The sequence below is a fragment of the Salvelinus fontinalis genome, chromosome 30, assembly GCF_029448725.1.
Source record: "Salvelinus fontinalis isolate EN_2023a chromosome 30, ASM2944872v1, whole genome shotgun sequence".
In the NCBI taxonomy this organism is placed as follows: domain Eukaryota; kingdom Metazoa; phylum Chordata; class Actinopteri; order Salmoniformes; family Salmonidae; genus Salvelinus; species Salvelinus fontinalis.
In genome coordinates this window covers 10,500,815-10,513,372 of record NC_074694.1, presented here as the reverse complement: position 1 = coordinate 10,513,372, position 12,558 = coordinate 10,500,815, and the positions used below count along the sequence as shown (strand labels likewise).

Sequence of the window (12,558 nt, the reverse complement as noted above, 5' to 3'; positions counted from 1 at the left end):
TTTTGCCCCTCCGTGAGATCCGAGGACTACTACTGAGAAACACTGCAAGTCCTAACCACACGATTTCTCCAAACTCTTTGTGCAAGAAGTACAATAGATACTTTACTCAACAGAGACAGAATGGGAAGGAGTATTTTGCTGCTGATTTTGACAACCACCCTGGCAGGGGTGTCACAGAGTGAGACGGTAAGGAGTGTTAAACTGTAGTTGTGTTTTACACTGCAGCACATTTTTGCCATGTCTATTAGTATTTTAAGATTCATTATCAAAGTTTCCGGAATGCTTCCTGTATTTGTCAGAGGGATGTAAAACATGACCAGCGGTGGAAAAATAACTCAATTGTCATACTTGAGTAAAGGTAAATATAGTTTAATAGAAAATGACTAAAGTAAAAGTGAAAGTCATCCAGTAAAATACTACTTGAGTAAAAGTCTAAAAGTATTTGGTTTTAAATATACTTAAGTATCAAAAGTAAAAGTATAAATCGTTTAAAAATCCTTATATTAAGGAAACCAGACAGCACCATTTTCTTGTTATTTTAATGTAGGGATAGCCAGGGGCACATTCCAACACTCAGACATAATTTACAAAGGAAGCATGTGTTTAGTGAGTCCGCCAGATCAGAGGCTGTAGGATGACCAGGGATATTATCTTGATACGTGTGTGAATCAGACTATTTTCCTGTCCTGCTAAGCATTCAAAATGTAACGAGTACTTTTGGGTGTCAGGGGAAATGTATGGAGTAAAAAATACATTTATTTTCTTTAGGAATGTAGTAAAGTAAAAGTTGTCAAAAAATATAAATAGTAAAGTACAGATACCCCAAAAAACGACTTAAGTAGTACATTCAAGTATTTTACTCAAGTACTTTACACCACTGAACATAACCATGTGTCTGATGTCATGGCATCCATAACAATACTGCATCCGTGTCGAGCCAATGCTGTATCATACCACAATGCTTTTTCATAACGGATTTCTGTTCTTCACAGGGCTTGCTGAGACAGAAAAGACAGATTTCTAATTTCCCCTACCGAAGATCAGGTACATCTAGCTCAATCAAGCTCTACGTCACCAAATATACAACAATCAAATATATCTTTACCACATGTACACAAGCTTCTCACTCTTAAAAAAAAAAGAAAAAAATGTATTCACCTGTTACTGTTTCTAGGTGGCCTCTGTCGTCATGGTGGCACCTCTGTCCCTGCCCTGTCCGGAGAACACATGTTCTGCTTATGCACAGTTGGTTACGGTGGCAAACACTGTGAGTTAGGTAAGAAACACTCTTTTACATTTGGACACTTAACAACTACTGTACCTCTGACACTTTGAATTGATGGGGGGAAGAAAATCTTTCTTGTTAAAATTCTATGTGACTTGTGTGTGTGTGCGTGTGCGTGCGTGTACATATCGAACTTGTTGAGCTGTGGAAATAATTTCCTCACGAAGGACAGTGAAGTACAACATAATCAATGAGTCAATCGATCAATATGTTTCATTATTTTTTTTGTATTTTCCTTCAGATACAGCAGCCACCTGCTACACGGGAACTGGGATGTACTACAGAGGTAAAGTGTCTCAGTCAGAGAGTGGGAGCAGGTGTTTGGGGTGGGACCTGGACACCAGAAAACGCCTGATGGTGTCTGACGTCTACTCCGGGAGGCACAACTACTGCAGGTAGGGGCCTTTATCCGACTCTCAAATGGCACCCTATTCCCTATATAGTGCACTACTTTTGACCAGGGCCCCCTATATAGTGCACTACTTTCGACCAGGGAACAATATAGGGAATAGGGTGCCATTTGGGATTGGACTGTTCAGATGTTTCACTCAACAGTTATTTGTAAATTCAAATGTGCAGTGTGTAATGAGGAAATCCATTTTTTGACTTCAGGAATCTGGAGTACAAACGTCGTCCGTGGTGTTATGTCATGAAGGGTGTTGAGCAGGTACAGGAATACTGTGATATCCCTCGCTGTGGCGTACCTGTGGAGACAGGTACATTTAACTTATTTTCATTCTCTCTCCCCTTAACGGTTGTTTTGATTATTTCATCATTTGTTTGGCTTTGATTGTGAGTAACATGTAACCATACTATTACCATACTATTACCATACTATTACCATACTATTACCATACTATTGCCATACTATTGCCATACTATTGCCATACTATTACCATACTATTACCATACTATTACCATACTATTACCATACTATTACCATACTATTACCATACTATTACCATGTTATTACAACGCTATTACATCGTTATTACAACGTTATTACCACGTTATTCTGTGCTGTAATGTACAGTGGTATCAACTTCAACATCTTGCAGGTCCACTTGATTATCTGCCCACTGAGCCCACTGTACCAGACACAGGTGAGATGAATTTGCTTGGTCTTGCTACCGTACAAAATTAATATAATTCTAAATATAATACGTAACTATCCTTCTTCCATGCTCATTCAGTTAAATTCATATAGCAATTTGAATATACATTAAAGCAACTTAACATTTTCCCCATGCTCTTTCAGTCTTGTTTTCATTGCAATTGGTTTGGTTTCCACTATCACAGCGTCCAGTCTGACAGAGTCCACGTGTGGCCAGCGTACCAGGAAGCAGATGAAGATCGTAGGAGGGACAGTTGCCGCAGTGGAATCCCACCCGTGGATGGCTGCCATATTCTGGACGAGCCGTCAGTCTAAAGAGAACTCGTTCCGCTGTGGCGGTAGTCTGATCTCTCCCTGCTGGGTTCTGTCTGCTGCCCATTGCTTCCCTGACAGGTACTGTAAGAGGCAGCGCTGACATTTCTCAACGGTAACAAGCCAGTGAGGGTGTACAGTACCAGTGTCCTTTATGATAGGACCCGGCCCCCTTCTTGAGATGTTGTTCCTGGCTGACTTGTTTTGTTATATTTCCATTTTCTGTGATGTGTGTGTGTATATAAAGTGTAATATTGGGATGCAAACTCAACATTAATACATTTCAACTCTATATCTCTATATCTTATAGATATATATCTCTACATCTTTATACATGGTAAAGATGTCTTCTTTTTTAAGCCCATAACCATGTTTGTGAGGCGTGTACATTTTGTTTCAAGGTAGATTTGTTTAAGACTACCAAGAAACCCTGACTTAGCCCAGAGCAGTAAATAGTTAATCCCCTAAAGGGGACATGTGATTGCACCAGCCAATACATTCAACACCAAAGTGCAGGGGTACAGGTTAGTCGAGGTAAATCTCTATATGTAGGTAGGGGTAAAGTGACTATGCATAGATAATAAACAGCGAGAAGCAGCAGTGTAAAAACAAATGTTGGGGTTTCCACACACAGCTCTCCAACTAAAGCCGGCAGCCTCTTCGTCACTCTGGGGAAGAGTGCCATCAATGAGACTGACGACACCAAAGAACAGACGTTTCAGGTGGAAGAGATCATCATGCACGCAGAGTTCGAAAACAGTGAAGGCAACTTCAACAATGACATCGGTACGAATGAACACTGCTTTTATGTCCCAAATCTGTTTGCGCTGTCTGTGCCAAATCCTCTCACGCCAATGACCAGAAGAGTTGGCACAGACATCACAAAAATAAACACAAACAGGTCTGGTACCAGGGCGATTGAATTCAAATCTCACTGTGGTATTGATTTTTGAGTTTGTATGTTCTGCGAATGTAAAGTATGAAACTTCAGTACATGTGTCATGGTATTTGAGACTGTCATGATAATAACACAGAGTGGTTGATGTGTTTGCTCATACAGCTCTACTGAAGTTAAAGGCTGTAGATGGTCAGTGTGCAGTGGAGAGCAGCTCTGTGAGGACTGTCTGCCTGCCCCCGGCACGCCAGGCCCTCGGCGCCGGATCCTCCTGTGAGATAGCTGGCTACGGAAGACAGAAGGAGGGTAAGGAGGATCATCTACAACATACCAGGGCCCGTATTCATAAAGCATCTCACAGTAGGAGAAGATGTGCCATATTTGTTTATTAACTTACAGAGAATAGAAATGTGAGTTTATCTCACAACCCAACCCCCTGAGACACACATACACCCCCTGAAGTGCTGGAAGCAATGGGTCGGGCACATTGCAGCGCCCCTGGAGCAATTATAGGTGGTTCAGTGCCTTGCTCAAGAGCACAATGGCAGGCAATGGTATATTGTCTGTGCTGGGATTTGAACCAGCAAACCTAGTTTCTCTGTTTGTTGGCCCGCTTCTCTGAGCGCTCAGCTACCTGCCACCCCGGAGTAGGAGTGCTAGTCTAGGATCAGGTCCATATAATATTCATTATAATGTAATACGGAGCTCTGAGTCTGAGAACTTTTTCAATACTATCCTAGACCTCTTATTTTAAATGTATCAATCACTTGATATGATCCATTCCCATTTCCTTTCCCATGATATATTTACTTGTTTTCATGCCTACGTAACATAGATTTTTATTTACCTGTTGAGTGCTTTCTTATGTTGTGTCCTTTTTCTTCATTCAGGTTTATGGTACAATTCACAGTACCTGAGGGAGGCAACGGTGAACCTTTTGGCCCATGACGTCTGCTCAGATAAGGCGTACTACGGAAACCTGATCACAGAAAACATGTTCTGTGCTGGGAGACCGGACTGGAGTCAAGATGCATGCAAGGTATGATATGCAGAAGTGACTTCAGATTAAAATTTATCCTCAGCGGTTAATATCTATTTGGAAAATAATCATGTCATTCAAAGTAAAAACAGAACGACATGTAAGAACAATATAAGGATATTCTTTCTCCATGAGAAATATTCTGTATTTAGAGTATAACTTTGCATAATTTTTTTTTATTATGAATTACTTGTGAATAATGATGCGTGAGAAAGTTAGAGTCATCGATATCATAACCCCCCAAAAAATGCTAACCTCCCCTGTTATTGTAATGGTGAGAGGTTAGCATGTCTTGGGGGTATGATATAATATGCTAACCTCCCTTGTTATTGGTAATGGTAACCTCCCCTGTTATTGGTAATGGTGAGAAGGTTAGCATGTCTTGGCGGTATGATATAAAATGCTAACCTCCCCTGTTATTGGTAATGGTGAGAAGGTTAGCATGTCTTGGCGGTATGATATAAAATGCTAACCTCCCCTGTTATTGTAATGGTGAGAGGTTAGCATGTCTTGGGGGTATGATATAAAATGCTAACCTCCCCTGTTATTGGTAATGGTGAGAGGTTAGCATGTCTTGGGGGTATGATATAAAAGGCTAACCTCCCCTGAGGTTAGCATGTCTTGGGGGTATGATATAATATGCTAACCTCCCTTGTTATTGGTAATGGTGAGAGGTTAGCATGTCTTGGGGGTATGATATAATATGCTAACCTCCCCTGTTATTGGTCATGGTGAGAAGGTTAGCATGTCTTGGCGGTATGATATAAAATGCTAACCTCCCCTGTTATTGTAATGGTCAGAGGTTAGCATGTCTTGGCGGTATGATATAAAATGCTAACCTCCCCTGTTATTGTAATGGTGAGAGGTTAGCATGTCTTGGGGGTATGATATAAAAGACTAACCTCCCCTGTTATTGTAATGGTGAGAGGTTAGCATGTCTTTGGGGGTATGATATAAAATGCTAACCTCCCCTGTTATTGGTAATGGTGAGAGGCTAGCATGTCTTGGGGGTATGATATAAAATGCTAACCTCCCCTGTTATTGTAATGGCGAGAGGTTAGCATGTCTTGGGGTATGATATAAAATGCTAACCTCCCCTGTTATTGGTAATGGTGAGAGGTTAGCATGTCTTAGGGGTATGATATTTGTGCCTTTGTAACTTTCTCACTCATCATCCTTCACGATGTATTAATGATTATCTGTAATCATTGTAGCATAGCATCCACATTAATGTAGAAGTCTTTAGAAGCGTTTTCTATTCTTATTTACAAGAAAGTGACTCCAAAATGACACAATACATTATTTACCATTTTGGGCACAAAATAATCTGAAACACAATCAAAACAAACTGCAAATGCATCCAACACATTTGTAGAGTCACACACTTCATGTACTGCAGCCATTGATGCTAGGAATATGGGACAAAATACTTCACTTTTGACTACTTTACTACACATATAAGTAAATTCGTCCAAATACCTTTGGTTACCTAAAATGGGAACTATGTACAAAAAAGCGCTGTAATTTCTAAATGAAAATAACCTCAAATTAAAGCTGGAGAGTCATTGTCATTGTACCACTTCAAATCCAAAGTGCTCGGGGTACAGAGCAAAAACAATGAAAAAATATGTCTTGTCGTATATTATACAGTATTCCTCTGTCTTTCCCAGGGTGATTCCGGAGGGCCCATGGTGTGTGAGGTGGATAATCGAATGTTCCTTTTTGGAATCGTCAGTTGGGGCGAGGGCTGTTCTAGAGCCTTACGACCAGGCGTGTACACAGCAGTGACCAACTACAACAAGTGGATCGAAGAAAAAACTGGCTTATCCTCCATCGCCTCAGGGTCTATGTACCCACAGAAATAACCTCCCCGGGGTCTATGTACCTACATAAATAACCTCCTCAGGGTCTATGTACCCACAGAAATAACCTCCTCAGGGTCTATGTACCTACAGAAATAAACTCCGTAGGGTCGGTTATAGACACTATATCATGTTGTATAATTGTACATATAGGAATATAAGTATTTTAACGACTGAAATGTAAACATATTTTTGTACTTCTGTCTTTTCAAAAGGGGCAACAATAAAGCATTTTTATATTACTCACAAATCTAATGGTATTACAAAACGGTTTCAACTTCTAACCTTGAACGTCTACTGTAGCAAATGTGGGAGGATCTCCTTCCAGTGACTCACCAGTGACAGCTTGTAATATGGTTATCATACTACCTAATAACATACACCACCTTAATCCACCCACAACACCCACACAATCCTCACCACCCAGGAGCCTTGACCTAGTCATGAATCTGGAATCTGTATGGACCAGTGGTCAACCTTGAACCACAAGGTTTGAGATCTTTTACCCGATGGCCATTTAAATGTAATTAAGGCTAGAGTTTTGCCTTCTATTTGTCACCTGGATGAAAGGAATGCTTCATATCTCCAATTACAGGTCTTGTTAATAACAGATTTGTGTGATTTTGTAGGGGTCAGTCAGTTGCCAGTCTTGTCCACCTGCCAGTTCTCTTTCTGTTGAACCAATGCTTCTAATGTATGTGGTAACAATTAGCCTGGGGCAAAGTTAGTCAGTTAATGGTAAAACATTTAGCCTATGTTTCTGGAATTCTTCAGTGTTATTAGTGCCTGATGAGAGGCCTATAGTGTTGAACCTGAGTTTCCCAACTCATTCCATTCAACCCATAAAAGGAGACTTCTTGTTGTTGAATTGCAGCTGTCGAAAGACAAATTCCATCTCTATTGGCAAGAAATATTATCTGCTTGTAACTCAGAATCTTTATTTTAATTTTGTCATGGTTTTTCACACAATGAATTACATTAGCGTTACTATTGTTTTGGGTAATTTAGCTAAAACTCTTTTACATATTTATTTCATACCTAGTCCATGACTATATTCTAATACTTACTAGGCACAATGATCTCTCTCTCTCTCTCTTCCACTTTGTCTCTCCAGACCATTTAAAGGTCTGAGTGGTGAGTTACAGAGTGGGGAGAAGAGGGGGGCTTACCTTGTCTTCAGCCTGGCAGGGAAGTCATGACAACTGTTGTGAGACTAGACACGCAGCGCTCTGTGTGTGTGTCTGTGCTGGAGAACTTGACACGCAGTGCAGGGATTTAGTGGAAGCCCTCCTCACAGGAAGCCACTAGCAGCACCACGGCAGCTGTCCCTGACCCACTGTGTTATTTTTGTTTTAACGCTTTGGGAATTTGTTATCGAGGGGAAAGTGTGGGAAAGGAGGGGTGTGGAAAACGCATCAGCCATGGCAGGAATTACATACTCAGAGCTGGGGTCCCCACGGTTACAGTAACCTACGGTGACATCATCCGGTTCCGGGTTTCACCAGAGAACTTGAGACGGGATGAGTAACAAACATGAACCAAATCCAATTTTTAAAGTCATGCAGTGATACCTACAGAGATATATATCACGCTACCTCTGTACAGTACCAAGTATACATAGGTGATAGAGTTTAGTGAAGATGGGGTGGCTAGCTGAGTTAAAACGACACAACGGTTTAACTTAAGAAGCTTGTAAGATTTACATTTGATACAAAACAACATTTTGAAAGTCCTCCCGTAGTCATTTTCCAGTATAATAATGTAGTACAGGTTCTAATTGGTGCATGATAGTGAGAATCGAATTTCCTCAATTATTTCAACCTATTGTATTTAGTACATTTCACCACCAGATGGTGTCAGGTGTTTACTATCCATGGAATTGCAAGGCCTTTGTACAGACAGAGTAGTGTTGTTGAGGCTTCAAAAGAGCCTTTCTCAAAACATATTTTATTATTTATTTTTATTTATTTTTATTTCACCTTTATTTATCCAGGTAGACCAGTTGAGAACAAGTTCTCATTTACAACTGTGACCTGTCCAAGATTAAGCAAAAGCAGTGCGACAAACAACAACACAGAGTTACACGTGGAATAAACAAACGTACAGTCAATAACACTATAGAAAAGTCTGTATATGGGAGGTAAGGTAATAAATAGGCCATAGTGGCGAAATAATTACAATTGAGCAATTAAACACTGCATTCTAAAGAATGCTTTCAGCAATATCAGGACAATTCCTAATACAGCAAATGATAGCACGGCATCATAGGGCACAGTATGCATCTGTTTACTTCACAATAGTTATAACAATGAAATGTGTAAACACTTAACACTTACTCATGCCACCAGAAATGTTTGAGTAGGAACTAAATACAAACTATCAACAGTTCTATATCAGGTCTGTGTGGAAGAAGGAGGCCAGGGGCTATGTCTCAAATCCCTGAGCTGACATGGTTGTCATCTGTTGTTCTGCCCCTGAACAAGGCAGTTAACCCACCGTTCCTAGGCTGTTATTGTAAATAAGAATTTGTTCTTAACTTGCCTAGTTACATTTTTAAAAGTAGTGCCCTACATAGGGAATAGGGTGCCATTTGGGACACAGCCACCCATCTTGACCAGCTGCCAAACCCACATGCATTCCAGACTATTAACAGGGGAGTGTCCTGGGAGCAACCCCACACCTCAGAGAACTACAACCCCACACCTCAGAGAACTACAACCCCACACCTCAGAGAACTACAACCCCATACCTCAGAGAACTACAACCCCACACCTCAGAGAACTACAACCCCACACCTCAGAGAACTACAACCCCACACCTCAGAGAACTACAACCCCACACCTCAGAGAACTACAACCCCATACCTCAGAGAACTACAACCCCACACCTCAGAGAACTACAACCCCACACCTCAGAGAACTACAACCCCACACCTCAGAGAACTACAACCCCACACCTCAGAGAACTACAACCCCATACCTCAGAGAACTACAACCCCACACCTCAGAGAACTACAACCCCACACCTCAGAGAACTACAACCCCATACCTCAGAGAACTACAACCCCACACCTCAGAGAACTACAACCCCACATCTCAGAGAACTACAACCCCACACCTCAGAGAACTACAACCCCACACCTCAGAGAACTACAACCCCATACCTCAGAGAACTACAACCCCATACCTCAGAGAAGTACAACCCCACACCTCAGAGAACTACAGCCTGCTGCCTTCACAGGGGAGGGTCCTTGGAGCAAACCCAGACTTCAGAGAACTACAACCCCAGACTACAGAGAACTACAGCCTGCTGCCTTCACAGGGGAGGGTCCTTGGAGCAAACCCAGACTTCAGAGAACTACAACCCCAGACTTCAGAGAACTACAACCCAAGACTTCAGAGAACTACAACCTGCTGCTTTCCTTTGATTTTTATATCTAGAATGGACTCTTCTTCTCTTTGGTTATCTTACCTGCAGGCGTGCCTTTCTAGAGAGAGATGGGCCTCCTTGTGTACTGTCATCTAGGCCTTTTCTATAGCGTCTCCATTCTCTATGGGCCTCCTTGTGTACTGTCATCTAGACCTTTTCTATAGCGTCTCCATTCTCTATGGGCCTCCTTGTGTACTGTCATCTAGGCCTTTTCTATAGCGTCTCCATTCTCTATGGGCCTCCTTGTGTACTGTCATCTAGGCCTTTTCTATAGCGTCTCCATTCTCTATGGGCCTCCTTGTGTACTGTCATCTAGGCCTTTTCTATAGCGTCTCCATTCTCTATGGGCCTCCTTGTGTACTGTCATCTAGGCCTTTTCTATAGCGTCTCCATTCTCTATGGGCCTCCTTGTGTACTGTCATCTAGGCCTTTTCTATAGCGTCTCCATTCTCTATGGGCCTCCTTGTGTACTGTCATCTAGGCCTTTTCTATAGCGTCTCCATTCTCTATGGGCCTCCTTGTGTACTGTCATCTAGGCCTTTTCTATAGCGTCTCCATTCTCTATGGGCCTCCTTGTGTACTGTCATCTAGGCCTTTTCTATAGCGTCTCCATTCTCTATGGGCCTCCTTGTGTACTGTCATCTAGGCCTTTTCTATAGCGTCTCCATTCTCTATGAGCCTTTTGGATGATCACATTATTATGGATCCATCTAAGTAAGAGTGGTATCATGGAAAGATACTGCAAAGAAATAGTGATTTGCAGTTGCTTGCACATCAAATAGCTAGTATTTGACAAAACAGTTCAAGTATATCATCAGCTTTTCAAGCATTCTGAAATAAGGGAAGTACTCGAAGGCTACAGAGTCTAAACCTGATTTCTCATATTTACAAACTCTATTCTGCTTCCTTAAAAATTGACTGATTTGGGTCGGTTATATGGCAGTAATCCCGGAGAGGAACTGAAATGGCTGCATTTAGCTATATGGCAGTAATCCTGGAGAGGAACTGAAATGGCTGCATTTAGCTATACGGCAGTAATCCTGGAGAGGAACTGAAATGGCTGCATTTAGTTATACGGCAGTAATCCTGGAGAGGACCTGAAATGGCTGCATTTAGCTATATGGCAGTAATCCTGTAGTGAGTAGTGATTATATGGTGTTAGTGCAGTGTTCTAGGGATGCAGTGTACTCTTCAACTCCATATATTTTACCCTACATGGAATTAACTACTGAATGCTGTCTGTGTACTTCACAGACATGTCAGACATCCATGCCTAAATGAGAGATTAACTAAATATCGAAGATGATTATATTAAAACTTCTGAAACAAGGTTTAAATTTGAAATTTAAATCTTGTATATTTGAGGATCTTTGATTTAATTATCTTTGCTTATAGACGATAAAACACGAGCAAGATAGAATGTTTACATGAGGTCTGAAACAGAACAACTTCCTTGATTCTTTCTTTTTAAGACTTCCTTTTTAGGAAGTAGGATGCTGCCTTGCAGTCTCCCGGGAATCTGAGGGAATTCCTTCACTGGTTTGGTTGTATGTTTTTTATTTTTTTTTATACAGCAGTATTGTTATTTCAGGTTGTAAAGGGAGGAGATGGAATTTGAGAAATGTGTTATGCTACACACAAGTAGACCAGAACTAGAATACATCGTTTTGACCAGAGTTAGTACACAAATGTGCCCATGCTTGATTTCTGTTACACTGTGTTTTAATAAAAATATTTTTTCTCCAGTCTAGGCGGTTTGAGTGTGTTGCCCTACTAAAGTATGAAAGTGAAAACGACATGATAAATATGTCTGAGGCTGATCTCGATGCCACTGGATACAGAACTTTAAACACTCACAGGATCAACTGTGAATCGGTGGATGTACAGTGTGGTCAATTGCCACTGGGCTGGCAGTGGGTAGACTCCATAAGTCTTGAACTCTTGAACTTAGGCTCATAAAATCACACCAGTTTCAGTCTTCAAACAAACATGTAAACCCTCTGTATACAGTGTCTATCCTACCAATCCCTGACTTCGGCATAAAGATTACATTTAGTTGTAGGCTTCTGGTCCGGTATACTTTGAAGAATTACTTGAGCGCTGTAGTTTGTAATATGATGTATCATAACTGTAGTAAAAAATGTATATAATGGAATATATATTAAATCAATATCTGTGGATTCTATCAATTTTTAAATAATTTCTTCCAAGCCAAAAACATTTCCCTATTCTATTCTATTCCATTCTATTCTATTATATCATTGTTTATCCTACCGTTATAAATAATATGGACAGAGGTATAGCCTATACCCAAAAGCAACTAGGCTATATTTCAGTCCCTTCTGCCAGCATCTTTTCAAACCTGATGCGTCACTACAGTTTACACCGTCTGTCCTTGCTGGTTGGAATTCGCTCCTCTCAACAGAGTCATATTTCCCTTTTTAGGGCATGAGAATGTTTACGTAATTTGGGGAGAACTCGCATCTCTAGCAAACTCGACTATGTGGAACAGGCGGAGCCTATCGGGAAAGAGTGACATCAGCTTGTGCCAATCGCGTTAGCGGTAACATATATGCCATTTCTCTTATTGGTCAGGTGGCGGACATAGCATTTTGTCGGGTA

The 12,558-nt window shown here is 41.0% G+C and overlaps 1 protein-coding gene across 1 annotated transcript; it reads left to right on the top strand.

The window, feature by feature from the left end:
- Window positions 1-6,749, top strand: plaub (plasminogen activator, urokinase b). The gene is made up of 11 exons (XM_055889699.1): window positions 1-186; window positions 993-1,044; window positions 1,175-1,276; window positions 1,527-1,680; window positions 1,898-2,001; window positions 2,344-2,388; window positions 2,585-2,792; window positions 3,346-3,497; window positions 3,772-3,912; window positions 4,497-4,645; window positions 6,316-6,749. Exons 1-11 carry the CDS (start codon window positions 121-123, stop codon window positions 6,508-6,510), a joined length of 1,368 nt encoding a protein of 455 aa, XP_055745674.1. The 5' UTR covers window positions 1-120; the 3' UTR covers window positions 6,511-6,749.
- Window positions 6,750-12,558: the final 5,809 nt, after the last annotated feature.

Coding starts and splice junctions, on each gene's coding strand:
- plaub (XM_055889699.1), top strand. CDS start 121: ATGGGAAGGAGTATTTTGCTGCTGATTTTGACAACCACCCTGGCAGGG. Junction 1,681..1,897: donor GGGAGGCACAACTACTGCAG/GTAGGGGCCTTT, acceptor TTTTGACTTCAG/GAATCTGGAGTACAAACGTC. Junction 2,389..2,584: donor GCCCACTGTACCAGACACAG/GTGAGATGAATT, acceptor CCACTATCACAG/CGTCCAGTCTGACAGAGTCC.